General features: G+C 41.1%; 1 protein-coding gene across 6 annotated transcripts; it reads left to right on the top strand.

The window, feature by feature from the left end:
• Positions 1-10,084: 10,084 nt before the first annotated feature.
• On the top strand, positions 10,085-21,468 carry ZNF311 (zinc finger protein 311). 6 transcript variants are annotated; one of them, XM_063665946.1, is made up of 8 exons: positions 10,085-10,157; positions 10,487-10,736; positions 11,427-11,696; positions 12,048-12,129; positions 15,574-15,665; positions 15,984-16,134; positions 16,765-16,869; positions 19,035-21,440. In XM_063665946.1, exons 3-8 carry the CDS (start codon positions 11,688-11,690, stop codon positions 20,618-20,620), a joined length of 2,025 nt encoding a protein of 674 aa, XP_063522016.1. In that variant the 5' UTR covers positions 10,085-10,157; positions 10,487-10,736; positions 11,427-11,687; the 3' UTR covers positions 20,621-21,440. The 6 variants fall into 6 exon arrangements, with proteins under 6 accessions (XP_063522016.1, XP_063522014.1, XP_063522013.1 ...); XM_063665944.1 differs by having other exon boundaries at positions 10,097-10,157; positions 11,577-11,744; positions 19,035-21,468; XM_063665943.1 differs by having other exon boundaries at positions 10,097-10,157; positions 11,427-11,744.
• The last annotated feature ends 1,209 nt before the right edge of the window (positions 21,469-22,677 follow it).

The raw sequence follows: 22,677 nt of genomic DNA, 5'->3' as shown, positions 1-22,677 counted from the left end.
GACATAAAGGTTCTCCAAGTCCCCACCAAATTAGCTAGATACAGAGTGCTGACTGGTGTATTTATAATCCCTTAGCGAAACATAAAGGTTCTCCAAGTCCCCACCAGATTAGCTAGATACAGAGTGCTAATTGGTGTATTTACAATCCCTTAGCTAGACATGAAGGTTGTCCAAGTCGCCACTAGACTCAAGTCCAGCTGGCTTCACCTGGTGGATCCTGCACCGGGGCCGCAGGCGAGGCTGCCTGCCAGTCCCGCGCGCCGTGTGCCCGCCCTCCTCAGCCTTTGGGCGGTGGATGGGCAGGGCGCCGTGAAGTAGGGGCCGGCACTCGTCAGGGAGACTCCGGCGGCGCAGGAGCCCACCGCGGGGTTCTCTGGCATGGCGGGCTGCAGGTCCCGAGCCCTGCCCCGCGGGGAGGTGGCTGAGGCCCGCGAGCGCGGCGCGGGTGGGCCGGCAGCGGTGGGGGACCCAGCGCCCCCTCCGCAGCTGCTGGCCCGGGTGCTAAGCCCCTCACTGTCCGTGGCGGTGGCGCCGGCCGGCGGCTCCGAGTGTGGGGCCCCCGGAACCCGCGCTGGCCCGCGAGCGCAGCGGGTAGCCCCGGTTCCCGCCTATCCCTCCACACCTCCCAGCAAACAGGGAGCCGGCCTCGGCCAGCCCAGAGGGGCCCCCACAGTGCAGCGGCGGGCTGAAGGGCTCCTCGAGCGCGGCGAGAGTGGGCGCCGAGGCCGAGGAAGCGCGGAGAGCGAGCGAGGGCTGCCACCACGCTGTCACCTCTCAGCAAGGCGAGATTCCGCGCGGAGGAAAGATGAGGCGCGCCGTCCAGGGACGGGAGGCTGGGGGCAACCGCTACAGGGTGGTAACAAAGCAAGTCCCCAGAGGAACTGAGTGGAATTGCGTCCTTTAGCTGTCCAGAGCTCTCTAAGCTCCTTGAAGGTCCAGAGGCTGAGCCCACTCTGGGACATAATTAGTAAGCCTGACTCAGTGAGATGGCCCTGCCAAAACAAAATGTTCCCTGAAGGAACAACCTTCTCGCGCATTCTGATGCCTAAGGAGGCGCAGCCTGAATGTGAGAGACTGAATTAGGACAGAACTGAAGGCCCCTTGAGCCACACTGGTATTGAGAGGGTATAAGGGACAGCAGGAAAAAGGGATGTCAGAGAGAAAGAATCCCATGTACAAAAGCGTTACCATGTAGGCAGGGTTTAGCTTTGGGTAATGAATGACTCAGTTGTGTGGCTGGAAAAATAAAGAGGATTATTAGAAAAGTTTCTGATTATTTGGTTCATCAAAAGGACGTTTCTGCCTACTTCCTGGTTATGGTGTGAGTTTATGAAATTTGGGATCATAGAAGAAACTAAAAATTCTATTAGAGAACAGACACAAGGGCTGACAGTTCTTTGTGACACCTCAGAAACTGTTATTCCAAAATCCTATTTGCAATCAGTTGGGTTACAGCCTCCTGAGATTCACCCTCCTGATTCTGGCCCTGAACTACGTTTGTCCAGAGATTAATAAGTTTGTAATCCTTCTGTCCTTCAGCTTTGGTTTAACTGGAATAATAAGTGAGATGAGGAAATGACTAATAGAGCTCATCTTGAGTGTATGTTTTTTTAAAAAAACCCATTCTTCCAGTGGGCTGGAAGGAGTAGTGGGACACATTCAACAACATCTGCCCACACCAGGCCTGACTCAACTTAATCCTTTCTGAGCTACTCTTCCCAGGTAGAGCCATCATTAATCTGATTAATCATGTTCTAGGACATCAACAAGTTCTTGATATCTGGTGGAAAGTTTAAGACTTTGTCTTGCTTTTCCTCTCCTCTGGGCCCAAAGAGCATGAGACAGCTAAGCTTGGATCTTCTCTGTAGACCCAGCCATGTTGCTGCCTGCCTTTTCTCAACTTATTTCCTCCATGTAGCTGGCCAGCAGTTGACACAGGTCTAAGACTTAGAAAGTTAAAGGCACCACTGGAGGTTAAATCTAGGCTACATGCTCCAACAGAGATCTGAACTTCTGCAAGAGATTTGAACTTCTCTATGGGTGATTCTTTGATTATCTGAGCACTCACTTAGCTCTTTATAAATTAGTAGTTCCATTTAATTAACAAAGTTTTTGAGATCATAGGCTCAGGAACCAGATGACTTGGTTTCAAATCCTACCATCTACCTGCTATGTGACTTTTTCTGTGTCTCATATTCCTCATCTCTAAGGTAGAAATAGTAATTTCTAAGTCATAAATTTGCTGCAAGGATGTGGTACAATGGGCCTTGCAATAAATTCAACAACATCACATAGTATGAACTAAGGAACGGGAATAAGATTTACTGGGGAAACTTAGAAAGCAAGAGTCAGGCACAAGAGGCATAGAGTTCTCAATCCTTTCATAAACCCATGGAGAGGTGAACCAGGGGCAAGAACAAGCCATTTGACATGCAATAGGTTGGGGCTCTGGTCCCGACCCAATTATTCTATCTTCTCAAGGATAAACTTGAACACCACTTTTCAGTAAGACAACAAGCAGACTAGTTGATTGCCAGGCAGTCTGGGTTTAGATGCTAGCAGAGCTGAGGAAGCATCTGAGGAAGACCAGATGCCCAACACCTGGAGACCATGCATCCTGTGGACAGTTGCAGCCCCTTCCTGTTAGGGAGTGTAAGCAGCTGGTCTCATGCAAAGCTATACGTAGGTGCAGCCCATCTTTCCAAGAGGAACAGGAAACTCCAGTTCTAGCTAGCTCATTTCCTGGGCAATCTAGAGTGAGATCCCAGGATCATTTCTGAATAGTTCTGCTTATTGCCCCATAGAAGATTAAGTAAAATGTAGCACACAATATGTTTAGTACAGTATTAATAAGTGCTCAATAAATATTAGCTATTATAGTTAGTCCCATTTGGCTATCGCTCCTTTTGTTCAACAACTTTCTTAGGAACATGATATGGGTAGAGTGTCAGAAGTGATTGACAGGGATAAATTTAGTCATTTCTGCCTTCTTTAGCAAAAATAATAATCTAAAACCACCTCAAACCTCACCCTGAACTCTTTTAACAGAGACTTATAATCACATCAACATCTACATTAGCCCACAGCTTTAAAACTCATGTGTATCTTTGTTTCCAAACCGCTTTCTAACTGGTCTCCCCAGTTCCAGTTTCTCTACTATCTAGTTTGAATTTCACGGTTGTCAGTGTTTTCTTCCTGAAATATATTATCACATAATTAAAAAGTTTTGCTAATTATGTTGGCAAAGCTGGGGAAAAACAGGCTGCCATTTCTGTGTAATATAGAATAAGGTAGGACCAGTAGATCCCATGATCATGTGCCCTTTGTAACACATCCTTCACAGTAAAGTGAGTCCCTTGGTCTGAGATGTAAGGCAAGGTTACACGTCAGTACATCAGACATTGTGAGTCCTTGGGTAGTATTAGCAGGGGCATTGGAGACAGAGAAGGCAAAATTATATCTGGAATACATACAAATCCCTATAAGGATGAGTCTCTGCCCACTGCAAGGTATTAATAGAAAGGGTTCAAAGTGATCAATCTGCTACCAAATGGCTGCTTAATCTTCTCAAGAGATCATGCCATGTTGAGGGTTCAATGTCAGTGCTAACTGTCCTTTTCTGTCTAATAAAATGAAAAGGATCCCAATCCTTAGAGAACATAAAAAGAAAATATATGTGTTAGGCCAGGGTTTCCCACCCTCAACTTACCAGCTGTGACACTGTTGGCAAGTTTATTATCTTCTCCAGGCCTATCTAAAAATTGGGATAATGATAATACCTACCCCATTGGATTGTTTGAGAATTAAATGAGTTAGCACACATAAAGCATTTAAAACGACACCTGACCCAGAATAAGAGCGCTCTATTCAAATGTTTGCCAAATATATTTTTTAATGTTTAATATTAAAGGATGGCTTAAAGGAGGAGGAGCAAATGGACGAGAGAAAAACAGCCAAGAAGAGGTTAAAAATAAGATGCCTCTGCTGGCGGGACCCTCTCTACCCACCTCCCCGCCCCGCCCCGCCCCAGAGTTCCCGCAAAGGGGCTTCCCCGCCCGGACTCCAAAGCCGCCACGCGGACCTGCCCCGCGGCCTCAGCTTCCCGGCTGTGTGGCCGAAGTATAGCCCGAAGCCCTCCGGCCCCTTTCTCCCCAGGCGAGGTCGAAGGAACCACGACCCCATTCGCGGCTAGGCAACAAGAAACCGAACGCTTTTCCATTCCGCAGTCTCCATGGTAACGCGTGCTTCGCTCTTCTAGCACCCGCGGAAGACTCTTCTTTTTGGTCCAGCCCTGCAGACCCCGGGAAGCTGTGCTGTCTGAATCAGCTTGACCAGTGTTGGACTGTTACCATTTGGGAGGAACAGATTAGCTTGAATATGAAATTCATCCTCTTCAGTATACAAAGAGAAAAACAAAGAAAATGAAAGCACGAGTCAATTAGAATTACTTGAATGTAAGCTCCACGGGACAGAGATCTTTAACCGTTTTGTACATTCATGTTATTCCAAGCTCTTAGTACAGTTGCTTTTAGAAATATTTGTTGAAGAATGAATTGAAATGAGTCTGAACAGAATGGACGCAAAGCAGCTTTGACTGATATATCACCATTTGGCTGTTCTCAGTAGCTTTATTTTAAAAAGAACCATGAGTCACATACATTTAAATGTGCTATAACTTTTAGGATCATGAGGGCCAACAAGCGTACGTTATAAGTAATGTATTCTGTATTTTCAAAAACATATTTCCAATATATGGTATTTTTCTATAATATACTTTTATCATGTTATGTTTCAATATAATGATTATGAGCAGAACCTTGAACAGAAAATTGTTCCATATATGTAAGTAATAAGGTTAAACACAAAAGATATATTTAAAAGTTTGGGGAAGTAATAAATACTTTTTTTACTAGATTTTATCTTTTAGAGCAGTTTTAGGTTCATAGCAAAATTGAGCTGAAAGTACAGAGATGTCCCATACTCCTTGCCCCCACACATGTGTAGCTCTCTCACTCTCAGCATCCCCAACCAGAGGGGTGAACCTACATTGACAATCACCTGGAGTCCGGACAAATGTATAGTGACTTGTATCCACCATTACATAATCATACGTAGTATTTTCACTGCCCTAAAAATCTCCTTTGTGCTCAGCCTGGTCATCCTTCTCCACTTCCAACCCCTGACGACCACTGATATTTTTTTTCTTTGTTTAAGATGCTACATATATGATCTTTTTACTGTCTCCATAGTTTTGCCTTTTCCAGAATGTCATATAGTTGAAATCATACAGAATGTAGCCTTTTCAAATTGGCTTCCTTCACTTAATAATATGCATTTAAGTTTCCTCTATGTACCATAGTAAATACTTTTTAGATTGTTCTTTCCCACATTAGAATATAAACTTTCTACCAAAAATTACGGGAAATTACCCTTTTAGAAGGGAAAATTCCAAGAAAACAATTATTTCAAAAAGATTGCCAATATTTTTTAAATGAAATATCAAAGACAAAAAAATACTTGCTAGCAAGTTCTGAGTTGAACTGAAAAACAATCAGGTTAATTAAAAAGATTATTGGAAGGAAAATGGAAAGACCTGTCTATGGCAGTTAAAATGGATGAGCTACAGCCACATTTTTCATGAAGGATAAATCTCAAAACTACATGTAAAGTTGAGTACAAATTACATAGTAACCCCTATAATGTATTCTTGCCAAAAATATTGAACCAAAAGGAAATCAAGTATTTAGAGCTCAAAGGATATGTACAAAGTGAAACTGTTTGTATAAAATTTGTAAAACATGTAAATTACACTATATAATATTTGTGGCTACTCACATATGTACTAAAAATATGTGAACATGCATGGGAATAAGAACATCAAAATCAAGATAGTAGTTAACCTGGGAAGGAAGGGGGAAGGAATTGGTGAGGAGTAGACATGATGATTTAATTGTGTGTATAATCTTTTATGTCTTAAGCTAGATGTTGAGTGTTCTTTATATTACTCTTTAGTATGCCTGAAATATTTGCTATTTTTTTCAAAAGCCCCAGGAAATGAATTTTGTAATTTCGACAGATGGCAGAAGGGCCATAGAATTACTTAACATTATCAGGCTTTCATATCTCCATCAAGTGTCATGACCTTCAAGCTGAGAATGACAGGACAAACATTTATGTAAGGAAGGTAGTAAAACAGTAACTACAAGTTTTCATGCCCAGCTTAACACATCCTAAAGTTCAGGAGGATTGGCCACAGGACCCCTGAAGTCCATTTTTGAGTAGTGCAACAAATGCCCAAGTTTGACAAATATCCAAATTTTCAAAAAGTAAGAAGGTGAACTGTGGAATTAACAGGGTGAAAAATTTGACATGGATCCCTGGTAAAATTCCAGTATTAATTATTTTAGGAGATGTTTTATGAGCGATTGTGGTTAGCCTAGAACAAATAATGTAAATAAATGTCTCTCAATCCAACTAGATTATTAAAGTATATGCTAACAGTCTACTGTGGAAGTATCTTTATAACAGCAAAGGGTATAGCAGTCTTTCATGAATGTATCACACAAAAATATGTGAACTGGACATTATTACTGTTAAGTAGATTAATATTGGGAAGAAAGACTGTACCCAGTCAGCCTGGAAGGTAGATGACCATGCATAGCATCTCTCCTGTAGCTCCTTGCACAGTGCCTTTGCACAGTATTCACTGCAGTCCTTTACAAAATTATAGACTTAGTATCCTTAGGGATCATTCTACTTAAAATGCCAATTTCCATTAGATGAGAATAAAATTTTATAAAATTGGGGGATTGAAGAAATTATTTTTGTATAATGATTTTTATTCAGCAAGTAATATGGCCAGGCATTTTCATATACAATATGTGTATATTAACCCTCTCACAATGAATTTGTGCATAAGGGATTTGTTTTCACTATTTTACAGATGCAGCAATTAAGACACAGAGAAATTAAGTAACTTGCTCACAGTATTATAGCTAACAAGTTGCAGAATCAGGAACAAGATCTTCTCAATATAAAGTTTCTGCACTTCCCATAATACCACTTTATTGCTACTGTGCCAAGTGTTTTCTTATCTCCTTTGTCTTTGAATAAATAGAAGACCCGACTGGGCTGGAAAGGCTGCATTTATATCCAAAGTAGTCTAGGTATGAGATCCAAGAGTCTGAAATCATTAGATTCTCTTCTAATTTTATCCTCCTTTGTATGTTCAAACAAGTTTTTAATCTCTTGGGCCTCAATTTTCTCGTGTAAAATGAAGAAAGTATACCTCATTACCATTATAGTATCTTCTAGGTTTGCAATTATTCTGATCATGAAATTTGATGCCAGGCAATGTGTTAAGTGATTTCCACATATTAACTAATTTATCCTTATAACAGCTCTGAAATTCAGGTATTTACACTGGACCCATTTTGCAGATAGACAAACTAGGGTGTGTCTAAGGTATGATATACACACATTGTGAGTGGGGTAGCCTGGATTTAATCTCATAATTAAGCAAATTTTATTTCATTTTGATACATTTTTAAAGCAGCTAACCATGACTATTCACAAAGGTATGCAATCCTTGCCCCCACTGAAAGCACCAGAACACCTTGAAAAAATGGCTGATTCCAGGTCTGAGGCAGGAAATGTACATGTGTCTGAAACATTTATCTTGCCATAAAGGAAAAAGCAAAGACGCTTAGAGTTGGATGAAAAGGACACAAGAGATAAAATAAAGGGACTCCCACTGACCAAAGATGAAATAATTTGAACATTAAAAAGAATAACGACTGCAATTGATTGAGACGCATTGAATGTATTTTTTAAATCCATGTGTTCATATTGATATGCAAAAAGAGAAAACAAAATTTTGCATTAGTTGTCAACTGATGTAGAACACTTGATGTTGTACACAAAAAGAGAAAAAAAAGTTTTGCATTAGTTGCACAAAAAGATTTTACATTAGTGCACATTAGATGCGCTAAAAGAAAACAAAATTTTGCATCAGTTATAAAACTTAGAACCAAATATCTGTTGCAGTTTCCTCCTTCAAAGCCATTCCCCAGCTTCTGAAGACCAGAAATCTGGGAGCAGCTTGGCTGGTGGTCCTGCGTATATCATAAGGTTGCCCCCAAGACATCAACCAGGGCTGCAGTCATCTGAAAGCTTGACTAACATAGAAAGATCGACTTCCAAACTCACTCATGTGTCTGCTGGCAGGAGGCTTCAGTTCCTCACCACATGGGCCTCTCCTTACAACATGGCATTTGGCTTTCCCAAGGGTGTGGATCTAAGAAAGAAAAAGAGACCAAAACAGAAGCCGTAGATTATTTTATAACCTAATATTAGAGATAATGTAGCATCGGCCAGGTGCGGTGGCTCATGGCTGTAATCCCAGCACTTTGGGAGGCCAAGGCGGGGAGATCACTTGAGGCCAGGAGTTTAAGACCAGTCTGGCCAACATGGTGAAACTCTATCTCTACTAAAATATAAAAATTAGCTGGGCATGCTAGTGCATGCCTGTAGTCCCAGCTACTTGGGAAACCGAGGCAGGAGACTCACTTGAACCTGGGAGGTGGAGATTTCAGTGAGCCAAGATCGCACCACTGCACTCCAGCCTGGGCAACAGAGCAAGACTCTGTCTCAAAAAACAAAACAAACAAACAAACAAAAACATAATATCACTTTTACCAGATCATTCAGTCACACAAACCAACCCTGGTACAATGTGGAAGGGGGCTACACAAGGATGTGAATGCTGGGTAGTAGGGCCCAGCCAGCCATTTTATAGGATGGCTATCACATTTTGTAAGATGGTTACCATTGATGGCACCTAAGGCACAACTGCTTTTTCTGAAAATTGGCAATTATGTCGAAAATTAAACAGTCTGTCTTTCCTGTACAAACTACATTTCAGGATAACCAAATAGCCCTAAATTGCTAAATTGATGAAGGAAAGTTTTTCTTTATAGAGGAATTCTAACTAATAAATGTGAAAAAATGATTGAATTAGAAAAATTACAATTTTACAACCTCTAATGAAATGGGGTGGCTGAATCTATCAGATTAAAAGCCAGTGGGAAAGTTTACATGGAAGGATTCAGCTATCAAGTATTAAACCCACTGTTCAATCTTAGCATCAAAAACATGATATGCTTCCTGATGTGTGGCAAAAAGTACATAGCACCACCTAAGGATTCTTACCAACAAAGTTAAACCTAACTCTAATCAAACCTTTAGAGGTAACATCAAGTTTTACAGGAAATATAAGGCTAGAGAAACTGATAAAATGGGGACACAAATAGACAAAGCCAGCATGTAGAACATTCAGGACAAATGTCCCAATTTGTTCAATTAGTTGACTATATGAAGGGCAGAGGAAGAGGAGGATGGAAGGAGGAACTAGTTCAGATGTGAATTTTAAAAGAATTAAGACACATGCCCAAATTAACTAAAGGGACTTTAGATCGTGAATGAAATAGAAAACAAAATGTAAGAAGCATATGTATATATTTAGGGAAATATAATATGGACCTGGTATTAGATGATAACCAGGAATTATTTTGTTAAATGGGATCATGATATTGTGATTCTGTAGGAAAATATCCTTTTTAAAATAAATGCATAATGAAGTTGAAAGTAAGATATTTGCGGTTTGCTTTAAAACGTTTCAGCAAGAAAAAATGGAGATGGATGAAACAAGTGTGGCAGAATTTTATGTATTTTTAAATGTAAATGATGGTTATATGTGGGTTAATTATACTCTTCTTTCGACTTCTGCATAGCCTTAAAATAGTCTTTACTTTTGAAAAAGACATTCAATTATTTGTCTTCTTAGTTAATATTTAAAAGTAACTTTTTCATATATTTGTCACAAAACTCCTGTGCATTCCTATCTAGAGGTTCCTCTACATGGGAAAAAAGGAGCAAAAGGGTAACATTTCTGCAACCCCTTTGCACCGGCCATAAATGCACGCAAACTCCTAGAAGGCTGAGCCGGGAGGAGGAGGGCGGAGAGTTTGAGGGAACGCCTAGACCAGAGAGTTGACGCCTTTCCTAGAAAATCACCGGAAATAATAATTGGCGGACTAGGAAGTGGAGCTTCTGTATATTTCTGTTTCTCATTTCTTGGGGAGAGTACCGGCGGGAAGGTCTGTACCTTGGTCCGACGTGGGTCGGGATTTGCAGCTGAGAGGAGAGGAGTCCGGTGCCGCCGCCCCCCTCACCTAAATACCCAGGCCCCTGGGATTGCAGGCAGGGGTGGGGCTTTGGGGCCAGATTTGAGGAGGGGGGTCTGCTGCGGTTTCCTCCCTCGAAGCCATTCCCCAAAATGAGCTTTTCCCGCCCATTTGCCCTACCTTCTCCCCTCCCCTCCTCTTGTTCCCAGGGGCCCGTGACCCATTTTTTTTTTTTTTTTTTTTTGAGACCGGAGTCTTGCTCTTGTCGCCCCCTGACCCATTCTTTTTATTCTTCTCTATAGCATCCATTCATATATTCATTCAGTGAGCGAATTTTTAATCCAGCACATACTATTGCAAGCGCTGTTTTAGGCGTTGAGAATACAACAGTGAACAAGACGACAAAAATTCCTGCCCTCACGGAGCTAAGAGCCTACATTTTAGCGAGGGTAGAACGACCATAAACAATGTATATATTAATAAGTAACTTATGCACCATACTGGAAAGTGATAAAGTGCTATAGAGTAAAAGAAGAATTCATGTAAAGCAAGGTAAGGCACATCAGGATTGGAAGGAGGGGATAGGCTGCAATTTTAAATAAGGCACTTAGAGTAGACCTCCTTGGGAAGATGACGTATAAGAAAACACTTGAAGGAGGCAAGATTATTAGCCATGGAGATCGCTTGAGGTGAAGGGAGCAGCCAATGGAAAGGCCCTAAGATGGAAGAGAAGGAAGGTTGGTGTAGCTGAAGATTGAGGGAGTGGGAGAAGAGTAGAAGGTGTTGAGAATGACACATCCGAAACTTGTATGCCACTCTTAAGACTTCAGCTCTTATTTTGGGTGAGCAGGAGAGGAAGTTAGAAGTCATGGGCACATTCAATAGGGCCTTGTATACCTCGGTAAGGACTTCAGGTTTTATTTTAAGTAAGGTTGAGCCACTAGAGAGTTTTCAGCAGAGCGATGAAATGATCCAACTGAAGTTGTAAACGGACTACTCAGACTGTCCTATTAAGAAAGGAGGAAGGCAAGGTTTGAAGAAAGGAGACCAGTTAGAAGGCTACCGCAGTAATGGAAAGGAGGGGAGATAGCAGGTGATGGTGGCTCAGACAAGGGTGGTAGCAGTTGAGATTGTATTCTGGATATGTTCACATTTTCAGTTTGTCTTCCTGCCTCAGGTTCTCAATGACTCCCTATTTTTTCCTGTGGTCACATTCCTCTTTTCCCTTCACCAAATATGCAGGGAAACAAGATGTGAGATCACAGCTGGTTTAGTGTTGCTAATGAACCCCAAATCCAGGGCAGTGTTTGACACATTAAGCCAAACAGTAGCTGCACTGTGGGTCAAGAAGGGCCCTTTGGCTGGCACCACCAAAACATGTGTTCTCCAAAGGAGGCTGGCATCAACTGGAGCCACTTCACAGCTTGTTTGAGAACTGGATCTGACCAGTAGGAAGAAACCAGGACAGCAGTGGAAGACTGTTAAAGAAACCTGAGTAAAAAGATGCAGGAGGTAAGAAGAGGAGGGTCTGTGATACATCACAAGGAGGAAGAAGGAGAAGTAAGTCCAAGAAAGAAGGAAAGCCGTGTGAGTGGTGGTGTGTCTGACTCTAGATACTGTTGGAGGTGTCTCCTCCTAGGTACTGTTTTTCCTACTTGACCTGGTGATCATTAAAGCTTTGTAGTTGTAGATGCCATTTCTAGTTTTCATAAGGTATTAGGAACTGAGTCCATTGTTTTCTCCCCTCTTTTGGTATTTCTGGAAGACAGGTTCTGTGGATAGACCTGTATGGTTGCTTGCATCTTCCTATGTATTTTTCTCACCTTCATAACTTCCCTGAATTCATTCTGTGCCTTGCAATAGGTTGTGCTGTTGGATGAGAGTTCAGGACCACCAAGCCAGCTGCTTTGGACCCCCCAGGATACCCAGCTCCCTCAGGAAAGAGGTGAGGTACACAGGAGATTGTGGCAGGAGTCATGGCGGCTGAGAATGTAGTAAGGACACACAGAGTGGGTGGAAAATGCCACACTGGGGCCCAAAAATCTGTTCATTAATGAGCATTTATAGAAAGTCTTATTTTGTTTCTATACTAGGCTTGGATCAATATCTAGAGGAACTAAATATTCAGTTTTTGTTAGTATCTTAAATTTTGAAAAAAATCAATGTATAAAAGATTCTACAAAGCAATTTATCAGAAAGAATCAATGCAGTCAGACATTTACTATTTGTATAACTTGAGATATATGGTAAATAGCATACATATTTGCACATATTTTACACTTATAAAACTTGTGGTATAATTCAGTAATTCCTACCCAAACATAATTTTGCCAACATGTAAAATTTGAGTATATACAATTTTACTTCTGCAGAAATTTTTGGAGCCCTGATACTTTTAAATGATGTATAGGTATCTCCAAAATATAAAATAAAGCAGTGACAAAAGAAGAAGCAAAAGTTTTCCCATTGAAGCCTTGTGCTCTTTGGTGGCGTATGTGATGAGGAAAAGTGGTTAAGATTTGTATAAAAGCTGATGGTGGGCGGGGCGCGGTGACTCATGCCTATAATCCTGGCACTTTGGGAGGCCTAGGTGGGTGGATCACTTAAGGTCAGGAGTTCATGACCGGCCTGGCCAATATGGTAAAACCCCATCTCTACTAAAAATACAAAAATTAGCCAGGCGTGGTATAATGCACCTGTAACCCCAGTTACTCAGGAGGCTGAGGCAGAAGAATCTCTTGAACACAGGAGGCGGAGGTTGCAGTGAGCTGAGATCATGCCACTGCACTCCAGCCTGGGCAACAGAGTGAGACTCTGTCTAAAAAAAAAAAATGCTATTGGAGGTGCAACCTAGGAGATGGTATATAGCAATTCAGGAGTCATCAAATCAGACCCAGAAAGGCACAGACTTTTGGACAGAGGAGTAGGCACATTCAAAAGTAAGCTTTTTAGTATATGCTACCTGCAAAAAATAAAAATAAAATGTGTTTCTAGATATAGTGTTGAAACATCCAGAGGAGGAATCCTGAGATGTCTGCTGTACAAGGGACCATAAATGAGAATTAATAATATAGAACATAAATTTTTTATAGATTTAGAAATAAAAAATAATAGCTATCGCTAAACTCGGATGCACGAGTCTCCCAGTCTTCTTTTTCTCAAATGGTCTTGAAATCTGCTGTGGTGGATTTTCAGGGTCAGAAATTCTATAGCCACTTGTCATATAATGCAATACAAATGTATTAATCTCATCCCACAAGACATCTGTATACTGCTTTAATAAAAAGTTTTATGTTGTTTTTTCATGTAGCCTATTTCCTAAATTCATTTTTAACTTAAGAGGAATAACCTTTCAATTTCTAAAGCTAAAGCTAAAAAATAAAGCTTATGAATCACTATGAGTGACAGACTTTCCCAGATGTGAAGAAGATATGGTAAAAACCAGTAGGGAATGAGTTACATAGGGGTATGCTTTTGTCAAAGTTTCTCTAAGGGTACATTTAAGACATGTGCATTTCATTATATGTAAATTTTACCTCAAAAAAGAAGGTAAACAAATGTTGAACTTCCAGTTAATGATATACATGTTAAAGTGTTTAGGGGTGAGGTGTACTGATGCTTTCAACTTACTTTGAAATGATTCAAAAAATAAAATACATTAATGAACAGATAGAGGAATAGATAAATGGATAAGTATGTGATAAAGCAAATATTGCAGAATGTAAATTGTGGAATGTAAGTGATTGGTATATGGATATTTACTATATAATTTTTTCAACTTTTCTATAACTTGAAAATATTCATAATAAAATAATGGTTGAAAACATCCAATTGAGAGCTTTAAGTATGTTAATGTTATAAGGAAAAGAACTGTTATGTAACATTAACAAGGCACAAACGTGTTTGCTGTGAGTTGTGTGCCATCCAGGTGAGTTTAGACTTTTTGAGACAGTTATAAAGGAACTCGGAGCTTTTAGCGTGAGACAGTGGAAAAACTGTGTGGAACCACCACGATTGAGATGCAGCCTTGGTCTTGGTCAAAAGCTATAAGTAGCTGAAACTAAAGAAGAGTCTTCTTGGGCAATTTCAGTGAAAAGAAATCAGCTTGGTTCTAAATCGGGTTTTGGTAAAAATGGAATGATAGTTTTGGAGGTCTAAAGCCAAAGGGTGATTCTAAAATCTTACCAATAGATTACTTTGACCCTGCTGGTGTCTTAATAGCAGAAAGCAATTATTCAGATTTGGACTTGGGGATGTGTAGGCACCTTAAACAGTGAGGCTACAGAAAGATTGAGCTGGCCTGCAAGGAATAAAGTCAGGCGCTATTAATTAGTAATATGAACTACTTCTCAGCCAGGTGTGGTGGCTCATGCCTGTAATCCCAGCACTTTGGGAGGCCGAGGCGGGCGGATCACGAGGTCAGGAGATCGAGACCATCCTGGCTAACGTGGTGAAACCCCATCTCTACTAAAAATACAAAAAATTAGCCAGGCGTGGTGGTGGGCGCCTGTAGTCCCAGCTACTTGGGAGGCTGAGGCAGGAGAATGGCGTGAACCCAGGAGGTAGAGCTTGCAGTGAGGCGAGATCACGCCACTGCACTCCAGCCTGGGAGACAGAGTGAGACTCTTAAGTCTCAAAAAAAAAAAAAAAAAAGGGAACTACTTCTCACCCAATCATATGGATTATACCTGAACACTTGGACACTCTTAATAAAGTTTATTTTGCATTTTAAGATGCTGTGTGCACTATACTATATTGATGCAGGGAGGATAACTCAGTACTAGGGAATTAGTAGGAAAAAGGTGCAAAATTGGGAAGAATGATTCTTCTCTAAGAGGAGTAAGGAAAAAAATTTGTAACTAACTGGAGGTAGACCAGCCTAAGTTACCTGAAAAAATAAACTTTGGTCCTATCTCTGGATGCTTCTGTTCAACACATACGCACTCACACACACACACGCGTGCACACGCACACACACTCTTTTTCACCCTCCTTCTACCCCAAGTAGTTTGGAAGAAATGACTTCAGTATTCAAATACAGGAAGAAGGTCTATTCAAAACCAGGGAGTAAGTGATTTGGGCCTTTTTACCAGATTTGTTTGGGGAGGGGGAAAGTTTATTCCAGGACAAAGACCACAGGAAAACAGTAGGTGAGAGAGGAGAAGAGTGCATTTCCAAGAGCTGTCTTGGCTGCTGTGCCAGGGCCTGATGCCCAACACTGGAAGTTGAGACTAGAAAAATAATGAAGAGGAAGGATACTGTAAGGCAGTAGCCTAAAGCCCTAGGTTAGAGCTGCAGAAGCTTCTACATTTGAGGAAGAGAAGACAAATGCAGGAGATTTTATTAATACTGTGCTATATTGACTCTTGGCTTACTTATCTTCCCTCAGCTCTATTACCTGCTCCATATCCTGCCTTCACTAAAGATGGAAGCCAAGGAGACCTGCCACAAGCAGATATCACACTAATGAGCCAGGCCCAAGTGAGCTGAGGCCCCTTTCCTCCTCCTTGAAAATACATCACTACCTCCAAAATATGGCCTTGTTTTCACTGCGTTCTCTGGCTGTGCAACTCCTAAATCAATGTTCTCCCTCTCATAAGGAACATTTTGTTGCATGATAAACCACTTGTGGGTTGTTTTCTCTTTCATTATTTTTTGCTATCAAAACCCCATGCTCCCTTTCATCTCATTTGTAAATATCCACCAAAAGGGAAGAGCCTTTCACTTCTATAAACCTCCTCCTTGCAAATTCCTTTCTTCTGCCTCTGTTTCCTGAGGAAACTATGGCGTTTTCTCCAGGATAGCAGGAGCATATTATTTCAAGAGTCAGTGTCATTTGAGGATGTAGCTGTGAACTTCACTAACAGGGAGTGGCAGTGTCTGACCTACGCTCAAAGGCATCTCTATAAGGATGTGATGTTGGAAAATTATGGGAACATGGTATCACTTGGTAAGGACCTTCCCTACACTTGACTTAATGCTTTCTACCTTCTTTTTTAAATATTTAATTGATTTATTTATTGATGTATATGAGGTCTCATATTGAAAGAGTCCTTATTCTTTATCATCAGGATCTTGCCCAAAAATTAAGAGTTTTGAGTTGCCTCTGTTACATAGCAAGATAATTTTTTGGCTAACCTAGTTGGCTGTTTTCTGATTTGGAATGAGTTATAGGAGACACTTAGCTTCTGTTTTCCCTGGGTTCTTGCTTCCTCAAGCCTCTCATTTTTTTATGGGGTGTTCTATATTCCGCTCCTAGTCATGAACTGCCTTCTATGTGCCTGAAACTGATAGTCTTCCTATACCAGACTCCCATTCTCCTAAAGAAAAACAAAATAAAATTTTTAAAAAAACAGGAGAGCACACCCAAATGACTGTTTCCCAGAACTTCTCTTTCCTTCTGAGTGTGACTTTTCTGAGAAAGTCCCCAAACATGTTCTTTTACATGTTACTAGACCCCTGAAAAACCCTTTTCTCTATCTAAATTAACATGTCTTTCCTGTTTCCATATACAAGCAGAAGGATCAGGGCTAAGCATTAATTTATATGTTACTCTACACACTTACTTCTCTGCAACCAGGATTTCCATTTCCTAAACCTCCTTTAATCTCTCATCTGGAGCGAGAAGTAGACCCCTGTGTGCAGGATCCACAGGACAGGGAGTCCCTAAGCTGCTCCTACCCAGGTGAGTAATAGGGAAACTTTCAGTTCCCTCTGATCTTCCATGTGGCATAATGGTTATGGAACATTCTCAGTGGTAGATCATCCAGCCAAAGGGCCCAGAAAGGAAACCCATTTAGGAAACTTAAGGAAAAGAAAATTGAAACAATGACAAACTATTTGGGCAATTATTCTGTTATTATCTAATTGGTTCTTTGCAACCTATCTAATAGATTTTTGCAGTTTGGCCCTCAAAAAAAGCTCAGAGGCTGGGCACAGTAGCTCACGCCTGTAATCCTAGCACTTTGGGAGGCCAAGATGGGCAGATCACCTGAGGTCAGGAGTTTGAGACCAGCCTGGCCAATATAGTGAGGCTAAAAATACTCTACTAAAAATACAAAAATTAGCTGGGTGTGGTGGTGCATGCTGGGTGTAATCCCAGCTACTTGGGAGGTCTGAGGCCGGAGAATATCATTTGAACCCAGGGGACAGAGGTTGCAGTGAGCTGAGATCACACCACAGCACTCTAACCCGGGGGACACAGTGAGACTCCACCTCAAAAAAAAAAAAAAAATCTCAGAATATTTATTACCCTTCTGTGTATCAGTTACTGCAGTGCTCATAAATTGAGACAGGTGAGAGGCATTCTAGGCAGAAGGAATAACATGTGAGAAAGTATTGAGGAATAAAAGAATATGAACTATGAATTGTTCAGTGTGAGTAGAGCAAGGGACTTAGAATAGCTTTGGGGAGGTTCATAAGTAGTAGAAAGGGGCAAGATCATGATATGAGGTCTGTTTTTTGGGAGTTTTCTTAAGGAATTTGAACTACAAAACTTGAATTTACAATAACAGCTAATATTGATTAAAGTACTTCAGTGTGGCATGTGCTTTACATACATTAACTCATTTAATTATAGGTAGTCTAGAGCTCATGTTATAGATGAAGCAACTGAGGCAAAGGAGAAGTGAAGTCATCCTCCCAAGTTCACACAGGTATTAAGAGTTATTAAGTGTCATACCAGGATTTGAACCCAGGCAGTCACACTCTAGAGCCAGGACTCTTGACCGTATGCTTTACTTTCTTCCTGTCTGGTTAACTATGGAGTGCCACTCAAGTATTTTAAGCTAAAAAGTGACATGATTAGACCTGATTTTCAGAGAGAATAATCTGGAAGCAGTGCAGAGGATGGATTAGAAGCGATTCAGGTTAAAGGATGTTTGAGGGATATAGCAATTAGTGAGTGAGAATGCACTGGCAGTGGAAATAAAGAGGAAGAGATAGAGTTCAGAGATAATATTAATAAGATGTATTTGGAGTCTTTGGTTGACAGCAATAGAAGTTAACCCAAGCTAGCTTAAGCAGAAAAACATGAATGTATTTATTATTCAGGATGTGTCATGGGACCTAAGGGCAGCTACGTGTCAGGCCCTAGAAGAGACTCGAAACCATCAGGTTTCCAACTGTATTTCCTGCTTCTTTGTGAGTCAGCTTCATTCTTCTTTCTAGGCAAATTGACCTTCTCTGCTTCTCAGACCAGATGGCAGAACATGCCCTCCTCTGTACCAAATACCATCCCACCACCACTAGTTCTCAAATTTAAGTGCTAAAGACTGAGCTACTCTTAGAGCTGGCCTTACCTTCCATCAGATCGCAATTCTAAAGTCCAGGATTACAGAATCTGACCTGGTTTGGGTCAGGTATTGCGCAGATCTAATCTGCCCCAACCAGATGGGCTGAGACACATAACAGAAATATGGCTCTCCAGGGCCCACCCTTGGGAGCAAAGCAGACAGTTCCTTGAAAAGGGACTGCATCAGCATTTCAGCACCTCCTCTGTAACTCTCTTCACAGGTAGAATTTGTAAAATGTTAGCTGGGTAAATACAAGGGAGATAGAGTTGAAGATTATTTTGTTTTGTGGCTTAGATGACTAGGTGTATAGAGTTTACACTCACTAAACTAGGAGACTATAGAGGAGGAGTAGGTTTTTAAGGATTTTTATAAAGTGTGCTGAGTGTAAAATATATCAATACTTTTCATTATTTCAGCCTGTTCTGACTTTTGGCCACAACGTTAGTAATTTTTCCAGCATGGAAAAGTTATTTACTCTTCAAACAGCTTAACATTGCTTCACCCCTCCCATCTCACTTATTTCCTTTCCTCTGACATTTGTATTTTCTTGTTTAAGTGTCAGCTGACAAGATGTGGCCTGAGAATGAAAAGGCAAGTTCACAACAAGAGATTTTTGAAAATGGAGAAGCCTACTGGATGAAATTTAACAGTCTCCTAAAAGTTGATTCCCGGGATCCTAAGGTTAGAGAAGTTTGTGTTCAGGATGTCAAATTAGAGAATCAATGGGAAACACCTATAAGGGAGAAACTGAGAGAAGAGAAAGAAGGCTCTGAGGAAGTGACCTGCAAAAAAGGAAAGAACCAGAAAGTGCTTAGTAAAAACTTGAATCCAAACTCAAAACATAGTCAATGTAATAAAGTTCTTATAGCACAGAAACTCCATGAATGTGCCAGGTGTGGCAAAAACTTAAGTTGGCACTCAGATCTAATTCTCCATGAGCAAATTCATTCTGGTGAGAAACCCCATGTGTGTAATGAGTGTGGGAAAGCATTCAAGACCAGAAATCAGCTTTCTGTGCACCAGATAATCCACACAGGGGAGAAACCTTTTAACTGCACCCAGTGTGGGAAGGCTTTCAACAGTAGATCAGCTCTTTGCCGACATAAAAAAACCCACAGTGGGGAGAAGCCTCACGAGTGCAGGGACTGTGGGAAGGCCTTCAAGACCAGGAACCATCTCTGTATGCATCAGCTCATCCACACTGGGGAGAAGCCTTACGAATGTAACTGCTGTGGGAAGGCCTTCCAGTTTAAGCATTCCCTTACCATCCATGGCAGAATCCACACTGGGGAGAAGCCATATGAATGTGAGGAGTGCGGGAAGGCCTTCAGTGGGAGTTCAGACCTCACCAAACACATAAGAATCCATACTGGGGAACGACCTTATGAGTGCAGCAAGTGTGGAAGGGCCTTCAGTCGGAGCTCAGATCTAAGCAAACACAAACGAATCCATACTCGGGAGAAACACTATGGGTGCCCCCAGTGTGGAAAAGACTTCAGCATCAAGGCAGAACTCACCAAACACAGAAGGATCCACACTGAAGAGAAACGTTACAAGTGTGAGGAGTGTGGGAAAGCCTTTCATCATAACTGTAAGCGCAGGGCTCATGAACGAGAGCACACAGGGGAGAAGCCCTATCAATGCAGGAATTGTGGGAAAACCTTCCAAGATCAGCATTGCCTTACCATCCATCAGAGAATCCACACTGGAGAGAAACCTTACAAATGTTTAGAGTGTGGGAAAGCTTTCAGTGGGAAGTCAAACTTGACCAATCATCAAAGAATTCACACTGGAGAGAAGCCTCACAAATGTGAGGTATGTGGAATGGCCTTCCATCATAGTTCAGTCCTGAGGCAGCACAAAAGAATCCACACTGGTGAGAAGCCATACACCTGCAGTGAGTGTGGCATGTCCTTCCGTCAGGGCTCAGCTCTGATTGGACATAAGCGAGTTCATACTGGGGAGAAACCTTATGAATGTGAGGAGTGTGGAAAAGCTTTTAGAGTGAGCTCAAATCTTACTGGACATAAGAAAAGAAAACATCAAGTATGGAGAACCCATGAACTTGATGGGAGTAGGAAATCCCTCTCTCCAGTGACTGTTTCTCAGACCTCAGTAGTCAGTATTTTGACCAGTGCCTGAGTATAATGATTCTGGTGTTACTTTCTGTTTTTCCTACCTCTTAGGCTGGTCCTTCTGTCTCTTATATTAGTTATTCCTGATTTCCTGACCCTTAATTGTGAGATTCCCCAAAGACATTGTCCTTTACCTTCTTATTCAGTATTTTTTCAGTGAGCACATTTACTTCCAAGAGTTTATCGATCACTTCCTAATAATAATAAACACTTATTAGTGCTTGCTGTGTTCCAGGCACTGTTCTAAGGGATTTACACATTTAAGCTTTTTAAATCCATACAACATCCCTATGAGATCAGGAATTTGAGGCACAGAAAGATTAACAAACTTGCCCAGGATCACATAACTAGTAAATTCTGTGCTCAGGCTTTCCTAGGCAATTCCTATATGCGTGCACCACATCTTTCCAACATGAAGTTATACCTCAGTTCAGCACAAAACACCTCAGTTCAGCACAAAACAAGTTTGTAATTTATAAACACCAATCATTTTTAGCAATTTTTTAACATAAAGCTAGAATGGTACTTCTCCATATTGTATCAGGATTGCCAAGATTCAAAGTGAAAAGGGAGGCAGGGAGAGAACAGGTTTAGAAATCACGGGTAAGAGCCAGGCATGGGGGCTCACGCCTGTAATCCCAGCACTTTAGGAGGCTGAGGAGGAAGGATCACGAGGTCAGGAGTTCGAGACCAGCGTGGCCAATACCGTGAAACCCTGTCTCTACTAAAAATACAAAAATTAGCCAGGCATGGTGGTGCATGCCTGTAGTCCCAGCTACTCGGGAGGTGGAGGTTGCAGTGAGCCAAGATCGTGTCACTGCACTCCAGCCTGGGCAACAGAGCAAGACTTCTCTCAAAAAAAAAAAAAAAAAAAAAGAAATTACTAGTCTGACCTCTAGAAGTCTTTTGATGTTTCCTAAACACATAAAATGAACATTTTGAGAGCGTATTTGAATAAATTTTAGATTTTTACCTGGTGAAAAAGATATGTCTTGAAAATTTTGAAGGACTACTTTATGAACAGTGGGTTAATCTTGTTCTGCAACTATCCCAGAATAGAATTACAATCCACAAGTAGAAGCTACAGGACATCTGTACATTTAGGAGATACTCAACTGGAACAGATTCTGCCATAAGGTAATAAGTTTGGTAAGAATAATACTGAAGGAATTAGAAGGTCAGGTGCATAGTTGAATGATAAAACATGTTGCTTGAAACCCTAAGATATCTGTAGTTCTAATTCTGAAGAGTTACCAAACAAGAGTTAGTCTAAGTTATAATTTACATACAAAAATCACCAGGTAAAACTCACTTTTTAAATCAAATTACATTCTACATGCAAACACAAAATTTTTACTAGAACACTGATATGAGATTATTTTTACTTTACCTTCACAAAAGAAATGGAGAATGCCAATTTCATTTAAGTTTAAGAAAGATAATAAGATACTTCTTGGTAAGAATTGTAGCTTGACTACGTTTATCTGGTATTGCTCCTCCTCAGAACTACACTAATGCTACAGTAAAACCATTCATAATCAGGAAGAATGGCAGAAGAGACAACTACAAAATTTTGGAAACTGAAAAATCGATAAGTAATAATGACATTGAATTTGAGAAAGCCAAATTTTAGCCTGAAGGGGGCAAGTAAAGGACAAATCTGACCGGGCACGGTGGTTGACACGTGTAATCCTAGCACTTTGGGTGGCCAAGATGGGCAGATCACTTGGGATCAGCAATTTGAGACCAGCCTGGCCAACATGGTGAAACCCTGTCTCTCTATTAAAAATACAAAAATTAGCTGGGCTTGGTGGTGCGCACCTGTAGTCCCAGCTACTGGGGAGTGGGAGGGGGAGGTGGCAGTTAGCCGAGATTGCACCACTGCACTCCAGTCTGGGCACCAGAGTGAGACTCCTTCTAAAAAAAAAAAAAAGACAAGTCTATTTTACATCATAGAATCTTTAAGCGACTCAAGAATTTGTAGCACCATGTACCCCTGGAAATGAGGATGAATAGACTAAAACGAGGAGAGTCTGTCAAAAGCTATTTAGGAAGCAAGCAGAG

The sequence above is a fragment of the Pongo pygmaeus genome, chromosome 5, assembly GCF_028885625.2.
Source record: "Pongo pygmaeus isolate AG05252 chromosome 5, NHGRI_mPonPyg2-v2.0_pri, whole genome shotgun sequence".
NCBI lineage: Eukaryota > Metazoa > Chordata > Mammalia > Primates > Hominidae > Pongo > Pongo pygmaeus.
Note: the sequence above shows the minus strand (reverse complement) of the source record. Positions and strands in the feature narration are given on the sequence as shown.

Coding starts and splice junctions, on each gene's coding strand:
- ZNF311 (XM_054493027.2), top strand. CDS start 11,688: ATGCAGGAGGTAAGAAGAGGAGGGTCTGTGATACATCACAAGGAGGAA. Junction 11,772..12,047: donor CAAGAAAGAAGGAAAGCCGT/GTGAGTGGTGGT, acceptor GCCTTGCAATAG/GTTGTGCTGTTGGATGAGAG. Junction 15,666..15,983: donor CACTAATGAGCCAGGCCCAA/GTGAGCTGAGGC, acceptor CGTTTTCTCCAG/GATAGCAGGAGCATATTATT.